Source organism: Ailuropoda melanoleuca, chromosome 4, assembly GCF_002007445.2.
Source record: "Ailuropoda melanoleuca isolate Jingjing chromosome 4, ASM200744v2, whole genome shotgun sequence".
Lineage (NCBI taxonomy): Eukaryota > Metazoa > Chordata > Mammalia > Carnivora > Ursidae > Ailuropoda > Ailuropoda melanoleuca.
Genome location: NC_048221.1, coordinates 117982155 through 118006941, shown reverse-complemented (window position 1 = coordinate 118006941; position 24787 = coordinate 117982155). Strand labels below are relative to the sequence as shown.

At 40.3% G+C, this 24787-nt stretch overlaps 1 protein-coding gene across 4 annotated transcripts in view; it reads left to right on the top strand.

The window, feature by feature from the left end:
- Positions 1-24787, top strand: part of RASGRP3 (RAS guanyl releasing protein 3) — a 101884-nt gene that overhangs the window by 62847 nt on the left and 14250 nt on the right. For 3 of the 4 annotated variants that reach the window (XM_011229800.3, XM_011229799.3, XM_034659664.1), the window contains exons 3-13: positions 621-815; positions 1802-1904; positions 3067-3129; positions 3940-4071; positions 4848-4995; positions 6478-6651; positions 7448-7564; positions 9822-10097; positions 16336-16413; positions 19918-20034; positions 23286-23401. In XM_011229800.3, the coding sequence (XP_011228102.1) occupies positions 746-815; positions 1802-1904; positions 3067-3129; positions 3940-4071; positions 4848-4995; positions 6478-6651; positions 7448-7564; positions 9822-10097; positions 16336-16413; positions 19918-20034; positions 23286-23401 (1394 nt within the window). In that variant the 5' untranslated portion in view covers positions 621-745. The remainder of the gene's footprint in view (positions 1-620; positions 816-1801; positions 1905-3066; positions 3130-3939; positions 4072-4847; positions 4996-6477; positions 6652-7447; positions 7565-9821; positions 10098-16335; positions 16414-19917; positions 20035-23285; positions 23402-24787) is intronic. The other variant, XM_011229801.3, reaches the window with a different exon arrangement.

Genomic DNA, 24787 nt, shown 5'->3' with positions numbered 1-24787 from the left:
TTGTTAGGAAGCATTGTCATGAAGCATCATTGTGGTGGTCATGACAGTATTATTATGAAGGTCAAGTTGGGTAATATATATAAAGTATTTGGTATGGTGCCTGGTACATAATGTGAGTGTTCAATAGTCTTTCGTTAATACTTTCCCTACTACTATTAATGTTACTATTAGAGAAATCAGGCAAATAAGATTTTTTAAATCAGTTGTTGAACATTTATATGATCAAGGATGGTGCTCATCAATATATTTTCACTTTAAAATTTACCTCCTTCTATATACTTGTAATAATATTAAACCAAGTCACATTTATAATATTCTTGAATGTCTTTCTTATCACTTAAGAATATGAAGAAAGTATAAGATATCATATCCAAAGAATGTCAGCTGCGGAACGGAATGGTATCTCGCAGAACATTTCTGTGGTTCTGGAGCGCCCTCGTGCTAAGGAGCACTTCAGCAGGCATTTTACCATCATGGTGGTTGACGTAATCTATGTCACTCTGATACTTTTCTTGTAGAAAGATCTAGTCGAGGGAAGTCCTTATCTTTTCAAGTGGGAATGTAATGCCTTAATGGGGTCTGAACTGTAGTCTGATAACTTCCGTTTCTTGTTTCTTCAGAGTCTTGAAGTATGACTAAAGACAGACACCAGTACTAGCACAAACATTACCAAGTTGCGTGATTATGGAGATGGTCTCTCTGATGCTGAAAATGTATCTAGTTTTTTGACAACGGCTAAATAACCATGGGGTCTAGTGGACTTGGAAAAGCAGCAACATTAGATGAACTGTTGAGCACTTGCATTGAGATGTTTGGTATGAGCCTTTTCTCCCTTTGATATACCTTGATACTCTCACTTCCCCCTATTCAGATGTGAGTGTTGCTGTGGAACAGAATTCAATCTCCATCTTTGGCATTTAAGTCCTTTTTGATTGACTCCAGTCTGTCTCCCCAGTAACACTGCCCTGTGCGTTTCCTTCCCTTTAATGCCCACAGCTAATATGCCAGCCATACTGTCCACTTAATGTTTCTGGAACATCCCCTGCATCTTTCTACCTCTGTGCCTTCACTGAAATTCTGCTTCGGGGCTCATCTCAGACTCCGTCTCAGGTGTTCATTATACCATTCCTAATCTCCGCGGTCAGGAATGCTGATTGCTTCCTCCCACAGCCCTTTGTGACTTTCCCATGGTGCTATGATCATTTCTTGGTCTTTTGGCTCAGACAGGTGTGGGTAGCACAATCTGCTGCATTCTCCATTTGCGTATATGTCTTTTGTCTCCTACTAGGTTACAGACTTTACAGCTATATGCTTTTTTATGCTGTTTACATATCCACCTCATCATTTCAGATTATTCTTTGCACAAATAGAGTCACAAAGGGGTTTTTTTTTATTGTTTTTTAAATTGATTGTTATAGGAAGAGTTAGACCAGAGTAAGGTGGCCGGATAAAATACAGGATGATCAGTTAAATTTGAATTTAAGATAAAGTATATTTTTAGTGTGTCTCCTAAATAATGCATGGGACATACTTATACTAAAAAGTTATTTGTGGTTTACCTTAATTCAGATTAACTAAGTGTCCTGTATTTCGGTTTGCTAAATCTGGCAATCCAACACCAGAGGGAGGGTGAAACCCCCCATCCACTTAACTTGCAAGGAAGTACCAATGGAAGGAGGAGGAAAGCAATAATTGGGTCTATGAGAAATTTTTGACACTAATGTTTCTTTACTGTGATTAGAAAAAGAGAAGAGTAGTACTGTTGTCTCCTCACCCTTCATTTTATTTTATTTTTTAACAGATGACAATGGAGAGCTGAATAATAGTTATTTGCCAAGAATAGTTCTACTGATGCACCGATGGTATTTATCTTCCACCGAATTGGCAGAAAAACTTCTCTGCATATATCTTTTCAACTACTGTGTAATTTTTACAACCATAAATCAAGTTCTGTATTTAGATAGAGTGTCTAACAAAAGCCAGTAAATTAAGATGAATAAACAGTCTTTAGTTATCCAGCTGTTTTGTGGATATATATAGATGTCTAGACAAGACATTTGGATGATGGACCAAACAGTTGACTATCCATCTGGATGTTTTGGCTCTACTTAAAAATAATCACTAGATATAAAATGAAACAGAAGCTGTAGGCTGAATGTCTCTAACTTGACTTAAACATTTCTGCTGTTAGTACAGTGAAAGAATAGTCAACACTGATTCCAGACCTAATTTATTCCTTTTAGGATGGCAAAATGATGGACGTAGAGGATACAGTTTAGACGTATGGAAATGCCAGCCAAAATAATAGGATCTGGCTCAGGCACAAACACCACCTGAGTTTTCACATCTTCCCTTGCTTCCAAGACACAAAGAACATTCTAGCAAGTTTATTGCAATTTGTTGGTTGACCTTAATTTCAGATTTCCTTCTGATATAAAAGCAAAAAAAAAAAAAAAAGGAANACTCCATTCTATAATAAGGACTTTTAGCAGTCTACCACCTTTGAACACACAGCAGTCCTGAAAGGTGGTTGAAAGCCAAATGACCCAAAATGACAAAACAGTCTCAGATTTATAAGGAGGTTTTATTCCCAGAGATCTAATGTTTATTATGTAATCACTAATATTGGTTCCTACAGTCTCGGCCTGCTTCAAGCTCAGGGGACCTTGCAGATGACTGGGAAGCCTTACAGGGTAGGAGGAGCTTGAAAGGCAGAAGGTCTGTCAAATTATTATTAGGGCCACTTGGGCATCCATCTGCTCATTGCAAGCTTTCTCCACTTCCTACTTCTTCCCTCCATTCTCCCTACAACCTCAGAAGGGGATGTCAGAGAGGGTAAGGGGAGATTCATCCTGAACAGAGGTCCCTGAAAGTGAGCAAGATCCTAGTCCCCAGGTCTCAATATTGAGACATTGTCAGAACCCATTCTCTCCCCATCTGAATGTCCACATAACCAAATGTCCCCAGTGTGGCCTTCTTATTAGGAATTCATCTACATTGGTCAAAGAGCTGCAGATGTGGGCAAAGGAAACAAGGTGCGGGGATTTTTTTCTTTAACTAGTATACGTATCGAGATGCCAGTGGAGAAAACTGTGATGAATTTCGGTTAAAGATCTGCTACTTTATGAGGTAAATATACATGTAATTGTCTTGTAGTATATGGTTCTGGAATTGTTGACAATTTCTTTATCCACAAAAAGTAGACCTAGTTTGGCAATAGAATTGACTCAGATCCCCCTCTTTACTGATTTTGTTTAAATTGGCCTTCCTCTGTCCCTGGGAGTAAAATTTATCTTTCTTTTAGAGATCAAGCAGCAGCAAACGTGATTAGAGAATGAGTCTAGTTCTTGGAAAAAGTAAATTCACTTTTTTTTTTTTTAAAGCCTGGCCAGCGGCCTTTTTTTTTTTTTTTAAGATTTTTTTTTTTTATTTGACAGAGAGAGAGACAGCCAGGGAGAGAGGGAACACAAGCAGGGGGAGTGGGAGAGGAAGAAGCAGGCTGCCAGCAGAAGAGCCCGACGTGGGGCTCAATCCCAGAACTCTGGGATCACGCCCTGAGCCGAAGGCAGACACTTAACGACTGAGCCACTCAGGCGCCCCCATTTTTTCTTCTATTTCCCCACCATATGGTTTCCCACCTAGTTGCCATGAGTTGGGAGAAGGGTTCGATTTTAGCTGTGGTTCAGCACTTAGATGCAAGTATGGATGCTCAGGACTTAGGGTCAGAAAGAGAGGCTCAGAGTGGGAGTGGTAGACTTGGGCTCTTGATTGAAGGAGCAAAGAGTGAGACCCCTTGTCATTGGTAGGGAATAGGAGATTGCTAATTTGAGGTATGGTCCTGGGTTCATTGTTGAATGTAATCTGTAAAATGATACAATCATTTCTATAATGGTATAGCTTGAAGTCTTCTCTTCATCAAAAATACTTGCTGTCTTTCAGATACTGGATTCTCAAGTTTCCTGCAGAGTTTAATTTGGACCTTGGTTTGATCCGTATGACTGAAGAGTTTCGGGAAGTAGCTAGTCAACTAGGGTATGAAAAGCACATCAGCCTCATCGACATATCCAGCATGTAAGAGTGGCACACACTTCTTTCAAACATGATGAGCCCACTGTTTTGGGGTGGGAGTAGTGATGGCCCTGCTGGTTAGCTCAGCTATTAGGAACTCGGTGCTAATTAGACTAACGTTTCATATCTACTAGTTCACTTTGCACAGAGGAAACTATTTAATGACCCTAAGTATGGTTATCCATCTTGCGAAGATAAGCTCTCATGTCTTGGGCATTTATACTCTAGTCCATTTTCCTAGAATACTTTTTCAAGAATCTTGACCAACGGTGCATGATCCAGGAATCATCAGGGATGTTGTTAAAAATAGAGATTATTCAGGTTCATTCCTAGTAAATCAGAATCTCTGGCAATGGGGTCAGGTCTCTGTCTTTATCACGAGCTTTTCAGATAACCCATATGTTGCTGAAGTGTGAGAACCAACTTCTGGTGGTTTTCATGTGCCTTAAATCACCATCTTATATATTGATAATCTGCCAGATTTATATACCTAACCCTGACCTCTCCTCTATGATCCCAACCTTACTGGTCGTAAGAAAGAGCAAGTAAGAGATTCTGGATGGATCAGTGCAAACCCACCCTGTCTGGAAAAACAACTCAAAGTTTATGTTCTACTGGCAATGGGTCAGTGGTTTTCTCTTCAAATATGAAGGACAGGGCGTGTATTTTGCACAAGCTCCTGGAAGCAGGCCAAGAGTTACAGAGTCAGTAGGTTAATAACTTCCATTGAATGAAATGGCCTTTCAGCAAATTGACCAGACTCACTGTTTCTTTTATAGTCCTTCCTATGACTGGATGAGAAGAGTCACACAGAGGAAAAAAGTATCTAAGAAGGGAAAAGCCTGTCTGCTGTTTGACCATCTGGAGCCCATTGAATTGGCTGAGCACCTCACTTTTCTGGAGCATAAATCTTTTAGAAGGATCTCAGTAAGAAACTGACATTTATTCTTCCAAGGATAACAACCACCATGCCAACTTTCCCAAGAGCTGCGTTTTCATACTCTGAAGTATTGGCAGGCTCTGTCATTGTGCTCCACTGGAAAAGTGCCCTTAATTCACAGGAACAATCCCTTTTAACCAAAGATAAATATTATCCTGTCTTTATTTTATGGCTTAGGAGCTATATATCTGTCGCTATTTTCAATGTCTCCTTTCATAGGATTAAAGCATGATTTTCTAAACACTCAGTGGAGATTTAACTATTCAAGGTTTATGTAGCTCCACTGACTTCTCCCAAGTGAACATGTTTTGCTAGGCCCTTCATTTGAGGGAAGAAATCTTTCTTTAGGTTGGGATTTGTATAAATGCCTAATTATGGGTGTAGGTGGAAAATAGGAATTGTAGGCTTTGATGAGAATCTCACATTAGGTTGTTTCTTTCCCAGGAACAGAGATCCTGAATTAAATTTTCTTTCCTACTCTGCCTTGATAGCGTTCCTTCTCCACCTCCTTCCTCTTCCTCCTGACTATGGTCCCTTGTCTCTTTCTAGCCACCTACTCACTATCCACTTGTTACGATAATATTTCTGCAATGGCTCATAATCAGCCTTTGTCTTACCAAGTTCTGGGGCAGTCTTTCTTTCTTCCTCCTTCTTTTCCAAGATGCCAGGGAATTAATTACATTATTATTTGTAAAGAAGAACATGAAGTTAGAAGTATGGATTTCTGAAAGACAGATTCTTTCCCATAAATAATCCTAGTTGGATAGGACCTTCATGGTTCTCCACCAGCAGGCCATGAGAGGGAACCCCCTGCACTGCTTATAAGACAGAAGGCCCATATGTATTTGATGACATCCATGCTGACTTCTAGAAAAGTTGTCTGTTTTGCTAAGGAGCTACCTTACTTCAACTACTGTTCCTTTCTGGTTTTCTTTTTTTCCTTGAAAAAAACTTTACAAAATTACTCTGTCTTGAAATCATTATATTTATATTCATTTCCTTTTCTTTAATGTATGCCATTGTTATCTCAAACTTGCCCAACCATTGGAATCACCAGTAGTAATTGCAGAATGGAGATTCTTAGGTTCTTCCTCTGGAGATATTGATCCTTTGGGTCTCTAGTGTTCCCAGAAACCAATAAGTTATAACACAAATGCCCCAGGTGGATCTTATGAACCAGCAAATCTAGGACTCACTGGATTGTGACTTTGAATCTTGTCCCTTCCCACCCCACCCCTGACACTGTGATGTGTAAATATGTGTCTGTGTATGGGAGATTGAAACACAGTAAAATAATAAATTAAGGGTACATATATATTCAAATGTGTAAGATGCCATTATAAATGTGAAATGAAAGAAATCATTAAGTTCTTATGAAAAAATATCTCACATCTTCTGTGCAACATTTTAATTTCTGATTTTGCAAAGACTCCACTTTAATTCAGAGTCTCTGAATCTTCCTTTACTAGTTCACTGATTACCAAAGCTATGTCATCCATGGCTGCCTGGAGAATAACCCAACCTTGGAGAGATCTATTGCTTTATTTAATGGAATCTCTAAGTGGGTCCAGCTGATGGTTCTTAGCAAACCAACCCCTCAGCAAAGGGCAGAAGTCATAACAAAGTTTATCAATGTTGCCAAGGTATGTATGTCTGGGAGTTAGAGGGAGGGTTGTCTTTTTTTTTTTTTTTAGGATTTTATTTATTTATTTGTCAGAGACAGGTGGGCAGGAAACAAAGCAGGGACAAGCTGCAGACAGAAGAAGAAGCAGGCTCCCCCCTGAGCAAGGATCCAGATTTAATTTGGGACTTGATCCCGGGACCCTGGGATCGTGACCTGAGCCGAAGGCAGATGCTTAGCCAGCTGAGCCACCGAGGCATATCTTAGGGTTCCTAAAGGAATCTAGATGTTCATTCGTTCTAGAGAAAAGTCGTTGAAGAAATCTGGGGTTTAAAATATAAAGGACAATTAAGGTATTCATAATACCTAGTGAACAACTCATACTGCTGTCATGCAAGAAGATTGCTTTTAACTGGCAATACTTAGAAGCATTTATTATAAATATTTTTTTGTAAAATGATGTTTTTCTGCTGGATTGTATTTGTACTTCATTTTAAATTGATAACATTTTTCTTAGATCCTTGTTATTGACATTGCACATGCATTCACCTGTATTTCTACCTAGTGAACAACTCATACTGCTGTCATGCAAGAAGATTGCTTTTAACTGGCAATACTTAGAAGCATTTATTATAAATATTTTTTTGTAAAATGATGTTTTTCTGCTGGATTGTATTTGTACTTCATTTTAAATTGATAACATTTTTCTTAGATCCTTGTTATTGACATTGCACATGCATTCACCTGTATTTCAGAAAGACCAGAATAATTGAAAAATTGTTACGAAGTATTGATGTTAACATTTTTTTTTATTGCAGAAGCTCCTGCAGCTCAAAAATTTTAACACTCTGATGGCGGTGGTGGGAGGCCTTAGTCATAGTTCCATCTCACGCCTCAAGGAGACCCATTCTCATCTTTCTTCAGAAGTTACAAAGGTACAGTGGATTAGATCCTTTTTTTTTTTTTTTTGGATGTAAAGTTCGATGACTCATTAGTTGCGTATAACACCCAGTGCACCATGCAATACGTGTCCTCCTTACTAATCCTAAGTAAAAAAAAGTCATCTGTAAATTCTTTAGGGGTAGGATGTTCCTAACAAATATCACTCAGAGGGGGAAAGTTTTCTTCTTAGGCAGTGATTGGGTTACATGGAGAATTAAATAGTAAGGGAGTAACCACACTGCCTGGAAAAACAGATTGGAAGTGGTGGCAAGTGTCCCAATAGGAAGGCCTTGAATACCATTAACGTGTTGCAATTGTGGGTACTCTACAAGTATGCATTTGGTGCTTACTATGTGATAGGCACTGTGGCACACGCAGGGGGCACAAGACAAAGACAAATCATTCCTACCCTGCCCTTCTCAAATGAAGTCATTGAACACCTGCTCTTCAAAGCCCTGTGTTTGGCACAGTGGAAGAGTCAAAGGAAGAGGGAGATGTAGACCTTGTCTATAAATTCTTCAGATCTATAGCTGAGTTTTCAGGAACAAAAAAATATTTTTAAAAAAACAATGATCATTTCCCAAACTGAGCTTTTTCTGCCACATTTGTTTCCAGACCTCAATAATCATATTTTTCCTTATTGAGTAAAAAAGAACATTTCATCCTTATGAAAAGATTTCCTTGTAAGCATGTAGTTTGCAGTATCAGTAAGGACACTTTACAGGTATAAGTTTTTAAAAATCTGGAAATTGCTGAAGCAGTAAGAAAATGGGTCATCTTACATACCTGAAAGTCCAGAGGCAGGGCCAGATCCAAACATGGTCTGAGCAGTGGTCTTGGCTCAGTAGCTCTGTCTTCCTTGGAGGATCAGGTTTTTGTTTGTTTCATTAGACTGGCTTCCTTCCTGATTGGACCATGTACAGCAGGAGGAAAATGATGCTCTCTTGTTTTGTTTTTCTTTAAGATTTTAAAGAGAGAAGAGAGAGAGAGCAACAAGCAGGGGGAGTGGCAGGCAGAGGGAGAAGCAGGTTCCCTGCTGAGTAAGGAGCCCGATGTGGGACTTGATCCCAGGACCCCAAGATCATGACCTGAGCTAAAGGCAGACACTTCACTGACTGAGCCACCCAGGCGTCCCATAATGATGCTCTCTTGTTCATGAAAGTTGGAGATGGGGAAAACTCTCTTCAGCCCTGCCCCCATGGAAGGAAAGACCTTCTTTTTTAGGCAGATTGGCCCACCTCAAGTCACATGCTCACCACTGGGCCAATAACAGTTGCTAGAGGAATATAATGTACTGATTGGCTTCTGTCTGTGTTCCTGAACCAATCACAAACCAAAGGGATAGAGTTACCAGGATGGTAAAGCAGAGCCCTTCCTTGGACCCAGGAATGGAGACAGCTCCATCTGAGTCACATGGGCTGCTTGGAGAAATATAGCCTGATGGAAATTGAGGTCTGTTAAGAAGGTCTGGTTGCTTTTAGGCAAGTAACAATAAGCAGCAGGATATAAGCCGACATGCACAGCTGTGTGACCTAACACACGCATTCTAAGGATAACAGGGCTCGTTATCTAAGTGTCTTATTTTCCTTTAGCTTTGTACTGAATTTCAAGTAAAGAGCAAAACACATTTTACATGTTGTGAAGAGTAAGAATTCAGCAGAGGTTCTTAGAGGCTTGGAACCACCACTGTATCTTCTAAAATTATTTGAACTTCTCTTTCTTACAGAAAAGGAAACTGAGGACCCTTAAAATGAAATGCTTGCTCAAGGTCACACTTCTTGGTAGCAGAGTCCCAAACCGTAACTATCTCACATCTTGGTGTGGCTTTTCCTACACCATCCCGTCCCGGATTAACCTTCAAGTAATACGATGAATGCAACTTTCTCTAGGACACTGTAATATACTACATACTATATTTTGATAGGATAATGCTTATATTTGTGGGCTGTTATGTTTCCACGAATTGCAAAATACTTACAGATATTTGATGCTATTTTACATTCCAACATCGTTAGCTGGCAGGCCTCTGGGAGTTTCTGCTCTACAGTAGAATAGAACAGGCTGTCCCACTCCTAGCCAGGTCTAGTACATTTTCCTAATTTCCTTTTTCCAGGTTAATATTTCCTTGCATCAGTGTTGGTGCAATCGATACTTCTCTCAGTGGCCGAGGAATGTCCTAGCCGCACACAGCAGGGCCTGGGGGTGGGCCGAAAGGAAGACTGAAACCTCTCCTTTTCCATCTGTTCCCAGAACTGGCACGAAATGACAGAGCTGGTCTCCTCCAACGGCAATTACTGCAGCTACCGCAGGGCCTTTGCCGACTGCGAGGGCTTCAAGATCCCCATCCTCGGCGTGCACTTGAAAGACTTGATTGCGGTCCATGTCATTTTCCCCGACTGGACAGAGGACAACAAAGTGAACATTGTAAAAATGCACCAGCTCTCCGTGACCCTGAGTGAACTGGTGTCCCTGCAGAATGCCTCCCACCATTTAGAACCCAACATGGATCTGATCAACCTGCTCACAGTAAGTTTAAGGGACCGGAGTTTGGGCTAAGGGCTCTTGAGTGCCTCTGCACAGGGGGTGCAGGAACATCCGGGCCAGTCATCCATCAGATTGCATGCAGGGCCAGTGGTCGGGGAAACATCTGCAGGGGTGGGTGAGGAGAGGGGAGCCCAGCCCTATAAGCAGCATGAATTGAGACTATAATCTTGGGGCCAAGAAATTTCCCATTGTCTGGAGGAGCCTACTCAGCACCCCTATAGCTCCGCATGCAGAACTCTTAGAGAGGCCCTCCCATGCTCATCCCCCCACTCTCCCTCATCACACCTGTCTAGTTCATCACCTGCCTCCACATGGCCTCACCTCATCTGCTTCCCTCTGCCCTCCCTGTGCAACTGTAGCTGAAGCCTGGAGTAATGTCAGGACCTCCTCTGTCATCTCTCTGCCCAAACCGCCAACCTCCCCAAAGCCGCCTGGCATTCAAGGCCCTTCCAGACTCATTGTCTGTCTCGCGTGTTTTGTCATCACCTGATCCCTCATCACACTTGCCTTTGAGGAACACTGGACTTTCCACCGTGAACTGTTGCCTTCTGCTTCCTGGCCTTTGCACTTTCTTGGAAAATCCCTTCCCCTACCCACCCCTGTGACTAGCTCAAATTCAAAATCTCTGTCTTTCTGGAGCATTCTCTCTTCCTCTCCAGAGCAGTAACACATCTGTCACATGTGTGGCTCTTGCCCTTTATACTTTCTTAACCATAGGAGGTATCACTTTGTAATAGATTTTTTCCCCCTGTTTACCTGCCTTACACATCCCATATCCCCAGCACCTCTGATGGTACCTGGCATATTTAGGAGCTCAACGGATGAACTGAATGCTGTATTTAGGAATGAAGTGGGTCAGATAGAAGACATTCACCTAGCATTCATATTTTTTTGTCATCTGTGGCTGGTCTCCAGGTCCTAGTGCATTTAGACACAACAGGTGTAGAGAAGAAAACCTTCCCCATTGGCAGCTGCTATGTCAGGGGCAGAGGTATAACCAAATTCTCTCACCCTTGTTTAACAAATGGAGAAGCAACTTCCCTGTTTGGGTTTATAACACTGAAGCATCTGACCCTTGGCTGCAATACTGAATTGACTATTTTCCTTTAATGGCCATGGAAAATGAAAACAATAACCCTTCTGAAGCTCTAAGAGCCGAAATCCCGTAGGACTATTACACTGAAATAAAAGTATTGGTTCCTAGACCTTTTCACAAACTGTTCCTAGAACACATAATTGTTTACCAAAGAAGAGAACCCCTGAAGCGCATGTAGTAATGCCAGCTTCACCTTAGTATAAAGCAGAAGTGGCCAGCACACAGAAACATGAATCTCTTGGGGCTGAGTTTGTATGACAAACAGTAAACACACAGACATTCTCAGTTGGGGGGAAAAAACCCTCACAGTAATCCAGGCACCTGCATTTATTAATCATTTGCCATGTAAATCTGTTTCTATGAATAAGTGACCAGAGTTGCAGCCCCAATCAGACTGCAAAGCCACAGGCCCAGGTGATGTCTGCAGACCGGCCTGAGTTCCCCATGTCTCTGTCCAGGCTGTCCTCACCACGTGGAGGCAAGTGTCACAGAACAGGTGCCCTGCCCACGCTCGGGCATTTTCTCATCCACACAAAAGATAATGATGGAGGAGGGGAATGGGTTTTGAGTCATGATTGCAACAAGCACCGTAATGACAGATATTTAGAGAGGTATCAAAGGATTTTGAATGAAATTTTTTGGGTCAAATGGAAAATTTGACCTCTAGAAATAAAGATGAAGAATTTTTTTTTCCCCCTCTGAGAAGGAAAGAAAAAAGAAAGAGGACCCAACTCAGTCTCTCTGTTTCTCCCCCTCTCTCGGGTATTAAAGGAGAAGGTAGAAGCTACCAAGCACCATATTTAGAAAAAGCAATGTTATCTTGTGTACTGCAGGGGCAGGAATCCTAGGTGGGAGAACTAGCTTTTAGCTCTGTGTGTGCAGTTACTTAGTTTTGTCTCCAAGCTAACTGGACTTGACTTTGGACTTTTCATAAAGGGTTCTGTGCTCATTTGTGAGATCTCTTCCGGCTCTAAACTTCTGTGATTCTAAATATAAGGACTGGTGGAGCCTGGAGAATAAGGAACCTGGTGTCATTCTGATTCTGTGGTTCCAGCCCAGTGGCTCATCAGGATAGTACAGCCCACATATGAGCATTGATCAGCAAGCCAGTTTCTGTTTAAAGCCAACATCCCTCTGTCCTCCCCACAGCCAAGGAGAGGGTTTGGTGCACAGGAATATACATTCATTCTTCCTGGCCACAGGCAGATGAATCTCTTCAATGCAGATTGAGGAAACTCCCATCAGGTGTTCACTAGAGCCCAGTGGGCATTTCACTAAGCACATATGTTTTGGGATTAGAACCATTTGATTGACAGAAGCTACCCAAATGCATGTGAAGGCATCCATAAGGGCAGCCTTTGAAGAGGCCATTCTTTTGCCTCAAGACTCTGTCAGGTTTTTGCCCAGAGTGATTGTTTGCTTCTAAACATGGCCCCAGGTGAGGAAGCCAGTTCACAATAGAGAGCCCTGGAAGACAGAAAATAAGAACTCTTAAATGAATCCACAACTACCGAATGTCTGTTCCATGCAGTGGGCTACATAGCAATGTTTGAACTTTCTGTAATAATTGATTGCATTTTCATAGCACTTCCGCGTACTTTTCCTTGGTAGGTTCTCACAGACACCCTAGGAGCTAGCCTCCAGCAGGCCAAGGCCTGTAACTTTACCCCTGCCCCTTTGTGTTTTACAAAGGAAGAAACAGATTTCTAAAGGACAAAAGGCTTGCAAATGGTGAACTTCTGAATCCCAGTGTGGAGTGGTGGGGGCACTCCCCCCCAGTGATGGACATTTACTCCGTAATGTGGGAACATTGCTGACATTTATTTTATTTTGCATCTCTAAAAATTAAATAATCTCTCTCTCTCTTTTCATGGGTGTCTAAAGAAGGAGTTAATTACAGAACCAAATCTATGAGTCAGGGACTCTGATGCCATTTTTATCATTGTAAACTTACCCCCTGAATAGCACTGTGCACGTGAAGGAAGGAAGACCCCAGCACTAAACTGTTGTGATTTGGATTGTTCCCCTTTTCAGGGAAGATCTAGAGAAGGCATTTTCCACTGTGATCCCTCCCAGTCCTGGAACCAGAAGTTTTAAAAACTGATGCTTCTTGCTTCATGGTATACGAAATCGTCTGATTCTTTTCATAGTATTTTTAGATCTATCAGTTACTTTTACCATTCTGAGTATATGCAAATAACTGGAAAGCCCCCTGTATTTTTACAGTTTCAAAAAAAAAAAAAAGAAGAAGAAGAAGAATTGCAAAAATGGTGAATGGCGATAGTTTGATGACCAAGTGTGTTTTATTTTACAATTCTCCAGGCAAGGCAATGTGGTCTGAATGTACAGAGTAAATCTACAACCATCTTTGCTGATAGGCTTGGATGTAAATGCAGCAAACTGAAACAGTGACTCAGGACGTTTTTCAAAAACAGTCAGACTCAAAATATGTTAGACACAAGCAAACATTCCTGAAATTCCATTGACAAGCTATCTATAATTATAAAATACTGGTGTATAGGCAGTACAACAGGTTACTTTACGCAGGGCCACAAACCCAGAGGAGATGAGAGAATGCATGTAGGTAGGACCATGGCTGGGAAAGCAGAGAGCTGGCAGGAGTAACCCAGGGGTAGCTTCGAATTCACTGATGCACATAGTGGTATTTGACTGGGAGGCACACCCTGCAGTGCCCATCTGTATGGCCTGCTAAACAAACCCTGCTGGATACACGTTAGTTCGTTTAATCTTCATGGTAGTCCTGCGAGGGAGCTATTATCTATGCCTCCCATTTTATAGATCAGGAGGCTGAGACCCAAGAAGGTTAATGACTTGCCCAGGTTCACAGCACCACTTATAGAGAGCAAACATTTGGAGAAGATATTTCCATCATAGGACCCGGTATCTGTACATGTGATATATGAAAATTAGGATGTTCTGTGTCTTTTGAAACAGCATCTCCCCTACTTAGTGTGTGGTTATTTGGATTTCTGCTCAGATGTTCTAGCATTCTTGTAATCCCTTCTCCAGCAGATGCCGGTGCCAGTCATTAGAGGCCTTATCAGGAGGACAGGAACATGCTCATCAAAGTCCAGAATAACTCCTGGTAACAAGGAATTCAGAAGAAGGAAGTCACTTGATTTTCTCTCTGTTTATGTAGCATTCACAGTGCAAGGCAGCAAGCTGTAGCTGGGATTACAGAGGCAGAAAAGATGGATGCGCTACTTGCTTTCTTGAGGCTTAGAAACCAGTAGAGTTTTCCATTGTGGAATTTACAAAATGGTGGGCAACTGCCCATGGCAGATGGGTTTTATTTGGCCCACATGGAATCAGAAAAGTTTTAAATTAGTTGCCAGTATTTAATAATTGAGATACTTCATATAAAACTACATATTTCTGGCTTCTTTTGACAAATGAGAAGATATGACTCTTGTCAGGCTGACAACAGTTTGCCTTGGCTGAGCAGTGGTTGTCTCCCATTCATCAGGGACCACGACTCTCCCTATTGCTTCCCTAACCCAGAGATCCAGGGTCAGATTCCACTTATCACAAATTTTTGTTATTGTTAAGCTTAGAAGACAGGTCCCCATTACATCTGCAAAGATGTTTTTTCCAAATAAGACATGTTATACCAATGTTTCTATCAAAAGATTTCTTTCCTGCATCCCACTTCATTCTTTTATGTAATGGGCTGGCACTTAGAGGCATTGGTTTGTGATATGGGGATGGTTCCTCTCCTGCAAAAAGGCAGAGCCCTTGGAAGTAGGAGTGACTGCTGTTTAGGGGAAGGTGGATACAGTGTCCATTTTTTGTAAGCAGGATTTTCAAGATCTGAAATGATGCTAGGGCAATTTTATAATAAAGTCAATTTTACTGTGTTTAGAAAAAAATATCTAGGTGACAAGGTCTAGGTAAAGCAATATATGACCCAATGTATGAAATCCTTAATAAATGTTGTATTTAGTAGCTGGAATAGTGATTAGAATGGTCCTGGGCACATATTAGATGATCAATAAATACATGTTGAATGAATGAATGATTAATTAAAAAATGACATCCTTTAATTCCAGCTTTTTTTTAATGAGAACAAAAAGATAAGTCCTTGAAAGATGTCCTCTGCCTCTGAGTTTTCTCCCACTTCCTCCTTCTAGCTCTTCTCCCTCACTCCACACCCATACACATAAAGTTTTTATTTTTAGAACAAATATGTTAAAGGAAATGTTTCATGCCTAAATGGTCAAAGAAAGGACAGGGCACCTGGTTACATTCACTGCTGATAAAATAATGTGATTCATCAGGTATCTTAACATTGGAGGGTGTGGGTAGGACTCATCCAGGCTTATGTGAAGTCTCATGACTTCTATTTTAGGTGAATGGGACCGTACAGTTTAAGCTTTACTGATTTTATCCATACTCTTCAATCTTGGTCTAAGTTGTTATCCTTTCTTGCCCTGATCTTTCATTCCTTCTTTGCCCAAGTCCTCCCAGTTAGGTTCTAGTTCACAAGTTCCTCTGTGACTCCGTCCTGATCATTTCTGTCTTCAGCGAACCCCTCACATAATAATAATATCAGTAGTAACAGCTGCAACACCAAATAACCTTTCTTGACCTATCACTGTGTTCTACGACCCCTGTGTATTACTTCATATGAAGTATTCCATTTGATGCTGATCAAAATGCAATTCAGTAGGAACTTTTATGATAATTTCCATTTTATAGATGTGGAAACTGAGCATCAGAGAAGATATAACTGGCTCAAGGTGACAGAGCTAAGCAGTGGCAGGCTCAGCCCTTGAACTCAGCCCCCCCACACCTGACTCCAGAACCTCTCCCTCTGCTGTTTATGCCACTTCTCTGAACAATCGCGTTGAGAGTGTTGCCTTTTGTTGATGTAAACACATCTGACGTAACGACGTAACTCACAGGATGCTGATGGCCATACTAGGTTTCACTGTTTCTTTTTAAAAGTTCATTTTCTACCTCTACATGCTATCTTTTTAATGTTCTGCATTTTCTCAGATTATTAGACATTGAACTTACACATTGAGTTTGAAAAATATTTCAGCATTGTAAATAAATAAATGTGATTCAACATCATCATTTATCCCTTCTAATTTGTCATAGCTTTCTCTGGACCTCTACCACACAGAAGACGACATTTACAAACTGTCACTGGTGCTGGAGCCTAGAAATTCTAAATCGGTAGGTGGTGTTTTCTAATGATCAGTGCCAGACACCATTGTCTGTCATTTTGCATAACTGCCTGTTACAGTGATGCTTTGTGATCTGAAGATTGAACAATTTTAAAAATCTATATTATTCCATTTTGCCCATGGAACAGCTGAGCCCTGACAGTTTGAGGATTATTTCTTCATATCAGAGGCTAATAAAGAAGAACGTTATTCTCACCGTGTTTTATTGTTTATCTTCTATGTGTTGTGTCCCGTCTGAGAACTTGTGTACATATAGGCCCTCCTCCCAACAAAAGAACTCATCTTAATGTTAAAGGGCATTTAAACTCTTCAGTATAAGATCCCATTCGGCATAAAATTAAGTTTAATAAATTTTGAAGACCCTAATCATAATTCAAGAATTTCTCTGCTAATGATCCACTGAGCTCAGAATTTCAGTATCACATTGGATCGTGTTTCAATTAATGGCTGACTCTTAGTAAAGAAACATTCTATGCTGAAATTGAGGAAATTGCATTACTGAATGTACACTGGTCATTAGTTTTAGCGAGTGGACTGTATCTCAGATATGTTTTGTGCTAAAAAAAAAAAATACCTGGGCGAATTTGAAATTTACAGTGAGGATGAGGTTTGCATGTTGAAGGAAAAACTGTCTATGTTGGCTTCTTAGACTCATATCCTGAGATCAGGTTTCTGATAAAGGCCTTATGCCTTACCTCCTTACCAGTTGAATTCTGTGGCATGTTGCCAGAGACGTGGACCCTCTTAAGTGTGACCCTCTATTCTGATTCTGAAGCATCAGCCCGAAAGAGGCAGAATGACTGTGAGGTGCTGGGAGGGTACACACTTGAGTCTGAGTCGGTTGACCTGGTAGCATCTGTTCTTACACTCATGAGTGTGGTGGTTGCATCAGCATGATCACCTCCCCACCAGTCCCCAGAGGCCCGTCTCCTGGGCACAGAAGAACAGCCCCATGTGGGGAGACATAGGCCAAAGGAAAGAATGAGGACTAGACTTTGCAAAGTTAGCATGCCTAAGCTGGAGAGAAAGGCGAAGTTATTAGAAAAAAGGAATTCATGAGCTCGTCTCTCATTCCTTAGCTTTGGTGTGAAGAAACTGATTGCGGGGTGGCAAGCCGTTACATGTGCACATGGCATTTCCACTTCCCCACACCTTCCTCTACCTTCCGGCTACCAGTTGGTTGTTGGGCTCCTGATGGGGCATCATTATCTCACTAACTCTTACGGAAATGAAGTCTGGTGAGGACAGGCATCTCACAGGGAGTGCACAGCCAGTATGTGGGAGAACTGGGAGGCAGGTCAGGCCTGTCTGTCTTCAACGCCTGTGCTTTTTCTACCACGTGACACTGCCATCATTTTCCTGCCACCGCTTGTAACAAGAACATGGTAGGAATGACCATGTTAGCACACTTGCCTGATTGGTGCTCTTTAGATTTGGTTTAGTTTATTTTCAAGATAAGTTTTTGCCATTTGTAGGAGACATTTCCATCCAACATAGTCTTTTTTATCTTTTATAAATGCAAAGCTTTCGAAACCCCTTCCAAGGGCTAAAATCTTCTCAATCTATGAAAACACATTTCCCCAGTCCCTTTCTGTCTCTTGTCATCCTGTTTTGTGTTTAGGTTTGACATATGCTGACTCTAGAGAACAAGCTCCTGTCAGGATGATAGTACTGAGAGCCTGTAACTCAGTGTGCTTACCGTTGGTGCTGGGGGACCTCACATAGTCCCACTGTGAGCCTCTGTTCTGCACAGCGCACCCTGCGTGTCTCACTACTTCTTTGTGTTTTACTTTGTGTCTCAGTTTTTTCACACTACCTCTAGGTTAAAAGAAATACCTCACAATTCCACTTACAGGAGAGTTAGGCCCAAACAACTTAATATATATTAATGTTCTAGCAATGTAGAACCCACTTGAAAAAATAATACATGTTGGGGGCGCCTGGGTGGCACAGCAGTTAAGCGTCTGCCTTCGGCTCAGGGTGTGATCCCGGCGTTATGGGATCGAGCCCCACATCAGGCTCCTCCGCTATGAGCCTGCTTCTTCCTCTCCCACTCCCCCTGCTTGTGTTCCCTCTCTCGCTGGCTGTCTCTATCTCTGTCAAATAAATAAATAAAATCTTTAAAAAAAAATAATACATGTTGAAATAAAAATAATATAATTTCATTCCTAAATAACCACAATTACATACTAATGGATGTGTGTGCCTGTTAGGCATGGAACAATTTCTTAAATCTTGGAATCATATTGAATACTGCCACCTTTTTTCTTGTTCCACATTGATTTTTTGCTTTGGAAAGATATGATAGCGTTGAAAGAAATGTAGCAGGATATAATAGGGGAACTGTGAACTCCTTCAAGCTGGTAATTCACATGGTGACTGACAAATATGGAATACAGCTGCATTTCCCTTGGGAGTTTGAAATATCTTTTGGTACCTCTGTGAGTCCATTGCCAAGTTCCAGATGGGGCACATTGTTATATAGTTTGGGAACCATGGGTTTATCCTTCATCAGATGAACAAAAGGAAAAACTTGATAGAAAGGGACATGAAGTGTACGATGTGTGTGTGAGTGAGTCTGTGTTTTGGTGATCATATCCAGACAGCAGGTTATTTTTGGTCCTGCTGTCTCACCCACCTCACAACATTGCGAGGGGCTTAAATCCTGTACAGTTACTCTTCAATTCCTCTTGTAGACATGTTTACCCCCAGTTCAATATCAAATAAAGACCTGCCAATACAGGTTTGCATGCATGCACCGGCAACGATATTTACATTACTTGAGGGTCCCGGGGAGAGGGATAAGGTGCACAGCTTCTTGGCTGGTCTCCTGATAGGATTGTGTTTTTCCCTTGTGTTGTGTGAACATGTTATGCATTGTCACCACCATCTTCTCCGCATTATCTAGTGAAAATGTCTTGCAGGAATGTGAAAAAACATACAGAGAAAGCAAATTCACCAAACAGGCTAGAAAGCCCTAATTAGCCAAACAGTGAGAAGTGATTAAGCTTACTGAGAGAGATGCCAGCTTGAGGATATAAACTTGGCCTTTCTCATGGCCCATTTACTGCATACATCTACTAATTTATCACCAACACTAGGTATTAAAGAATTAAACAACTGGTGTTTTATATATTTTATATTATACAAAAATCTGTATGGGGTATTATGTTTTAATATTTGGTTTTAAGGATGTTTTAATATTTGGGAAACTTGGATAGAACTTTTGGGTGGGCTGGGAGAGCATTATCCTTTTTTCCATTTAAAATAAGGGGATCTAGGCTACTGCTAAACAAAATGCACTATCCACACGCGTATTTAGTCACAGATTAAATACCATTGACAAAAGACGTTTGTTTTCAGAACATTTAAGTGCTACATATATGTAAGTTTTTACTGGTATTACTAATTTATAGAATGTATATGTCTTTCTCAGTGTCCCCTAATTGCTCAAGGTCTCAGATAAAGTTGAAAGATGTGTTTTCTCTGTCAGCAGCCTACCTCCCCTACGACGCCCACGAAGCCCATGGTGCCCCTGGAATGGGCATCAGGAGTGATGCCGAAGCCAGACCCCACAGTCATCAACAAGCACATAAGGAAATTAGTTGAGGTAAGTGGTTGAGAGAGTGGAGATAGAGCACTAGAAGGCCCCATTCTCTTTCCAGAATATTCTATCATTGCCCAAGAATCAGCAATGAAAACAGCCCTCTGGTGGGTAGGAGAAATTTAGCAGACACTTAGCTGTACTTGGCATTGGCCTCTGGGGGAGAGCATCCCAGAAAGGCCCCCTTTCTCCTTCTTGTCATTCTGTTCTCATTTGCCCAAATACTCTCAGCTACTTCCGACTCTCTTTCCATAGCATTTGACGCCTCCCCTGTTGCCCCTGCAACTTGAGGGACTATTTGGAGATTAGAATCTACTCATGAAAAACCTACCTGGGTCACAATTAAATGCCCAATAAATTGATTACCTGAGGGTAGGAAAAGATCCCGTAGGTTGCATAGTTGCTCTTGCTGTATATATTTATAGGAGGTCTGTGACACAGCAGCACAATGCCATTGAGGTCAGAAACAGCACATAATGATGGGAAAGTTTCTATCAGAGTTTTCCACATAGAAAGAAGAGCAGAGGGGTGCCTGGATGGCTCAGGCAGTTAATGACCTCTGCCTTGGGCTCAGGTCATGATTCCAGGTCCTGGGTTGGAACCTCCCCCACACGGCCCCCCATCGGCTCCCTGCTCAGCGAGGAGTCTGCTTCTCCCTTTCCCCCTGCCCCTCCCCATGCCCCAGTCATGTGCTCTCTCTCTCTCTCTCAAAATAAATAAATGAAATCTTAAAAAGTAAAAGAAAAAGAAAGAAGAGTAGAAGTGCCATTGTGGGGAAAATGGAAACATATCTGGCACTAAAAACTATGACCCCTGATTAAACATCTGCTTTAATGGCTGAGTATGATGTAATAGGATAAAATGAACTTTTTGCTGGGGATGGATGTTTAAAGAAAAAGAGAGTTCTACATCTTGAGTCATCCAGGGACCTATGGTGCACTGGAAGAAAAGTTCTGTGGAGCATGTGAGGCAGCAAGAAAAAGAAAGAATGAAGGAGGGGGTTGAAAAGCATAAGGTCCAGTGGAGGCCATGTGTTAATGTTGTGGTCACAGACCCAACTTGGAGCCAAGGAAGGGGAGGAAGGAATCCAGGCAGGACTGAGCTGCAGCGTAGGAAGGTCTGGAACCAGGAAGTGAAAGACAGAATGATTCTCTCTCCTACTCTTTTCTCAGAATACTCATTCCATTATCTGCTGAAAGACTTTCTTTGCTCCATGTGGGGAGTCTGTTTTGCCCTCTTCCCTTTCCTCTCTCTCTCCCTCTCTCCTCCCTTATGCCATCTCTCCTATTTTCTCTCCAATTCCAATTTCAGGGGGGAAGGTTGGCCAGGTTTGGATAATTTGCCTACTTTCGGCCCAATCAAATGAAAAACTGGATTTTATTATGAAATTTGCATACTAAATCTTATTCTACAAGAAGATTGTACTTTCAACATAAATATGGGTATTAGGTTATAAATAGTAAGAACTCTGATGGTCAATTTTAAGCAATTTTGATTGTAGATAAATATTGATATTGGGACTTGCAAAAAGTAATGCTTTATGATTTTGCACAACTCAATTGCCCTATAAATAAATTTACAATGGGTGCTAAATAGTCATATTTTTAATTAAGTCATTTGTTCATTTATACCTTGGTCATCTCCCAAAATACTCCTGAAGCAGCTTGCAACATAGGGCAATATGGATAAAATAGAATAGACAGAAACTATTGGGAAAAGGGAGAAAAACTCATTACAATCTGCTTGCATACATGTGTTTCTGGGGAGAACTTAACAAACTTGTTGAAAACCCGATTTAGCAGAGGGCAATGGAAGACTCTTTATTTTTCTCTGATTATAAAGAAAGGAATCATTGTAAATATGCAAACTTTGAATAAAGTATAGAGAATCCAAATTTTACTTTTAGGCCTTGGGAATTCTGGTCTCTAGGGATAAACACCAATAATTTGTAAATGATCTTTTATGACTTTATTCACCACATAAACACACTCACACCCACGTATGTCTGTGAGTAACATTGTTCAATATTTTTCTAGAATAGATTCCCCTAAGTGGAACTGCTAGGTCAGAGAGTAAGCAGACTGTCCTCCAGAAAGACTGTGGCTATTGACTTCATCAACTAATATGAGAGTGCCTATTTTCTCATACCTTAAGACATTACCAATTATCTTAATGTTTTCCTATCTGAGAGGTTAAAAAAAGTTTTCTTTGCATTTCTATAATTATTAGGAGAATTGAACATTTTCCATAAATGTACTGACCTTTGTATTTTTACTTTGGTGATCTCCTGTTTTCCTTTTATGTCTTTGCTCTTATGCATATTGCAAATAATCTTCTCTGTCATTTATCTTTGAATTTGTCAGCTGAGCTTTTTTGATTCAGATATTTTACATTTTATGTAATAAAATGTTTTCATTTATAGCTGCTGACTTTGATGTCATGGTAAGAAAGGCTTTTCCCACTCAAAGATCACAAAACATAAAAAATATTTTTATCTGTTTACCTTTCATACTTTTATAGCTTTATTTTTTACATTAAAATATTTAATGCATCTAGAATTTAGTTTAGGGGCAGTTGATTTTGTGAGATTATTAGCCATTTAGCTCAAGAGCAATTATTGGATAATTTTTAATTAACCAGTGGATTTGAAAAGATACTTTTTGATTTTCTAAATTCCTGTATGTACATAGATCTATTTCCAGATTCTGCTATCTGTAGTAAGTTACAGTACCATGTTGTTTTGCTTGCAATGTAATGAGGATACATTCTCCCTCATTACTTCTCATCTTAAACAATTTTAGGCTGTTCTCAACATGTTCACTTCTATTTGAACTTTAGAATTCATTTGTTCATTTAAAACAAATTCCCACTGGAATTCTGACTGGAATTGCATTAAAGTATATTTTAATTTTTTGGTGATTTAACATTTAAAACTTCATTTTCTATAGGTATGTTATTGGCATTTGTGAATTCACCAAGCTTAACTCTTACGAAAACTGAGGTCTCAGTTTAGACCTCACTTTCTTTGGGAAACCTTTTAAAATCTCCCATCTCCCCTCCTCCCATGGCACCCTGTTTTTATCCACAGCATTGCACCTATTTTCTTATACCATAAAGACCTCTTGATTTCATTATTTCCCACTGCATTCTAAGCTCCTTGTTAGAATAATATGCCAGTTATCACTGCTTTCCCAATAACAAGTTCAGAGCCTGACTCATAAATAGTTATTCCATAAATATTTGTCTTTCCTTTGCAGTCTGTGTTTAGAAACTATGACCATGACCATGATGGGTACATCTCTCAAGAGGACTTTGAAAGTATAGCTGCCAATTTTCCCTTTTTGGATTCCTTCTGTGTGCTGGACAAAGACCAGTAAGTTTGAATTTTGTTCTATTTTATTTTATTTATTTATTTTTTTTAAAGATTTTATTTATTTATTTGACAGAGAGAGACAGATGCGAGAGAGGGAACACAAGCAGGGGGAGTGGGAGAGGAAGAAGCAGGCTCATAGCGGAGGAGCCTGATGTGGGACTCGATCCCATAACGCCGGGATCACGCCCTGAGCCAAAGGCAGACGCTTAACGACTGCACCACCCAGGCGCCCCTGAATTTTGTTCTATTTTAATGCAACTGTCCTGAAGCAGAAAATTAGTGTCAGAGGAGAGCAGGGATACCTTTAATGTACATCCTGACAGCTTCAATCCTCACTTGTTGATAAAACAAGTCTCATGTTTCGCTGATTTTTGTCTTGGTGTCCACAAACATGACTTGTTGGTTGAAATCACAGGCAGTCTACACCATTGGTGTTGAGTCTGAGTGCCCATTTGCAAATGAGCCCGATTCTCCATTCCCCACTTTACTTCTGCTTAGCTATTTCATCAACCCCAAAACCTCCATCAAAAAGAGTAGAGGAGAAATATAGTTACATCTAGGCTGATAGAGTCCTCAGCGTCAGTGGACCTGAGGGCAAGACTAAAACTCACCAAGGAAGTAAAATTATTTTAAACTACTTACAGTCTTCAGAAGAACGGGTGATATCTACATAGATAGCCAAGAAATGTCCTTGCTTTGTTTCTCTCTTTGCTAGCTCAAAGGTTGTTTTGATAAATGAAATAAAAATATATTTCTCTTCAGCTTCAAATGATTCCAGGAAAATTAGATAACTTTAGAGGCTAAGATCCAGCTCATTAGAAAACAATGATAAAAATATATATATATATTGCAGAGAAACACTGGCATTAGTAATTTGACTGCTTAATTTTTAATTCTGTGAGATTAGTTCCTAGTTTAAAAATCATCTATAATGAGGTGCTAGATTTTATATTGGTGAAATGTCTAAATTATATCACTTTAAAATCCGTTAAGATTTTTGTTGGTGTATTTTAAAAAAATTAAATCTGTAAGTAATTCAATACACCAAGAAAGGCCTTGATATTTTATCGTAACATTTTAAAACCTTAATTCATCTTCATTGTATGTCTAGAACAAAAAAAATTTTTTTAAATACATTATTAGAAACATAACCTTCTTTTACAAAATAAAATTTAAGTTACCTGCTAACTACCCACTTTCCTTAGTTTGTTTCTGTCCATGACATATAGGAAGGACACGAACTTAAAATCACTTCCTACTCTTCATTTCTTTTTCTGCTGGTTCTTTAGATGGACCTGACACTGTTTCAGAAAAGATATATAAATACATTTTTTTCTAAAAATGAAGGTTTGAAATATTCATAGTTTACATGATTTTTGTCAGTCA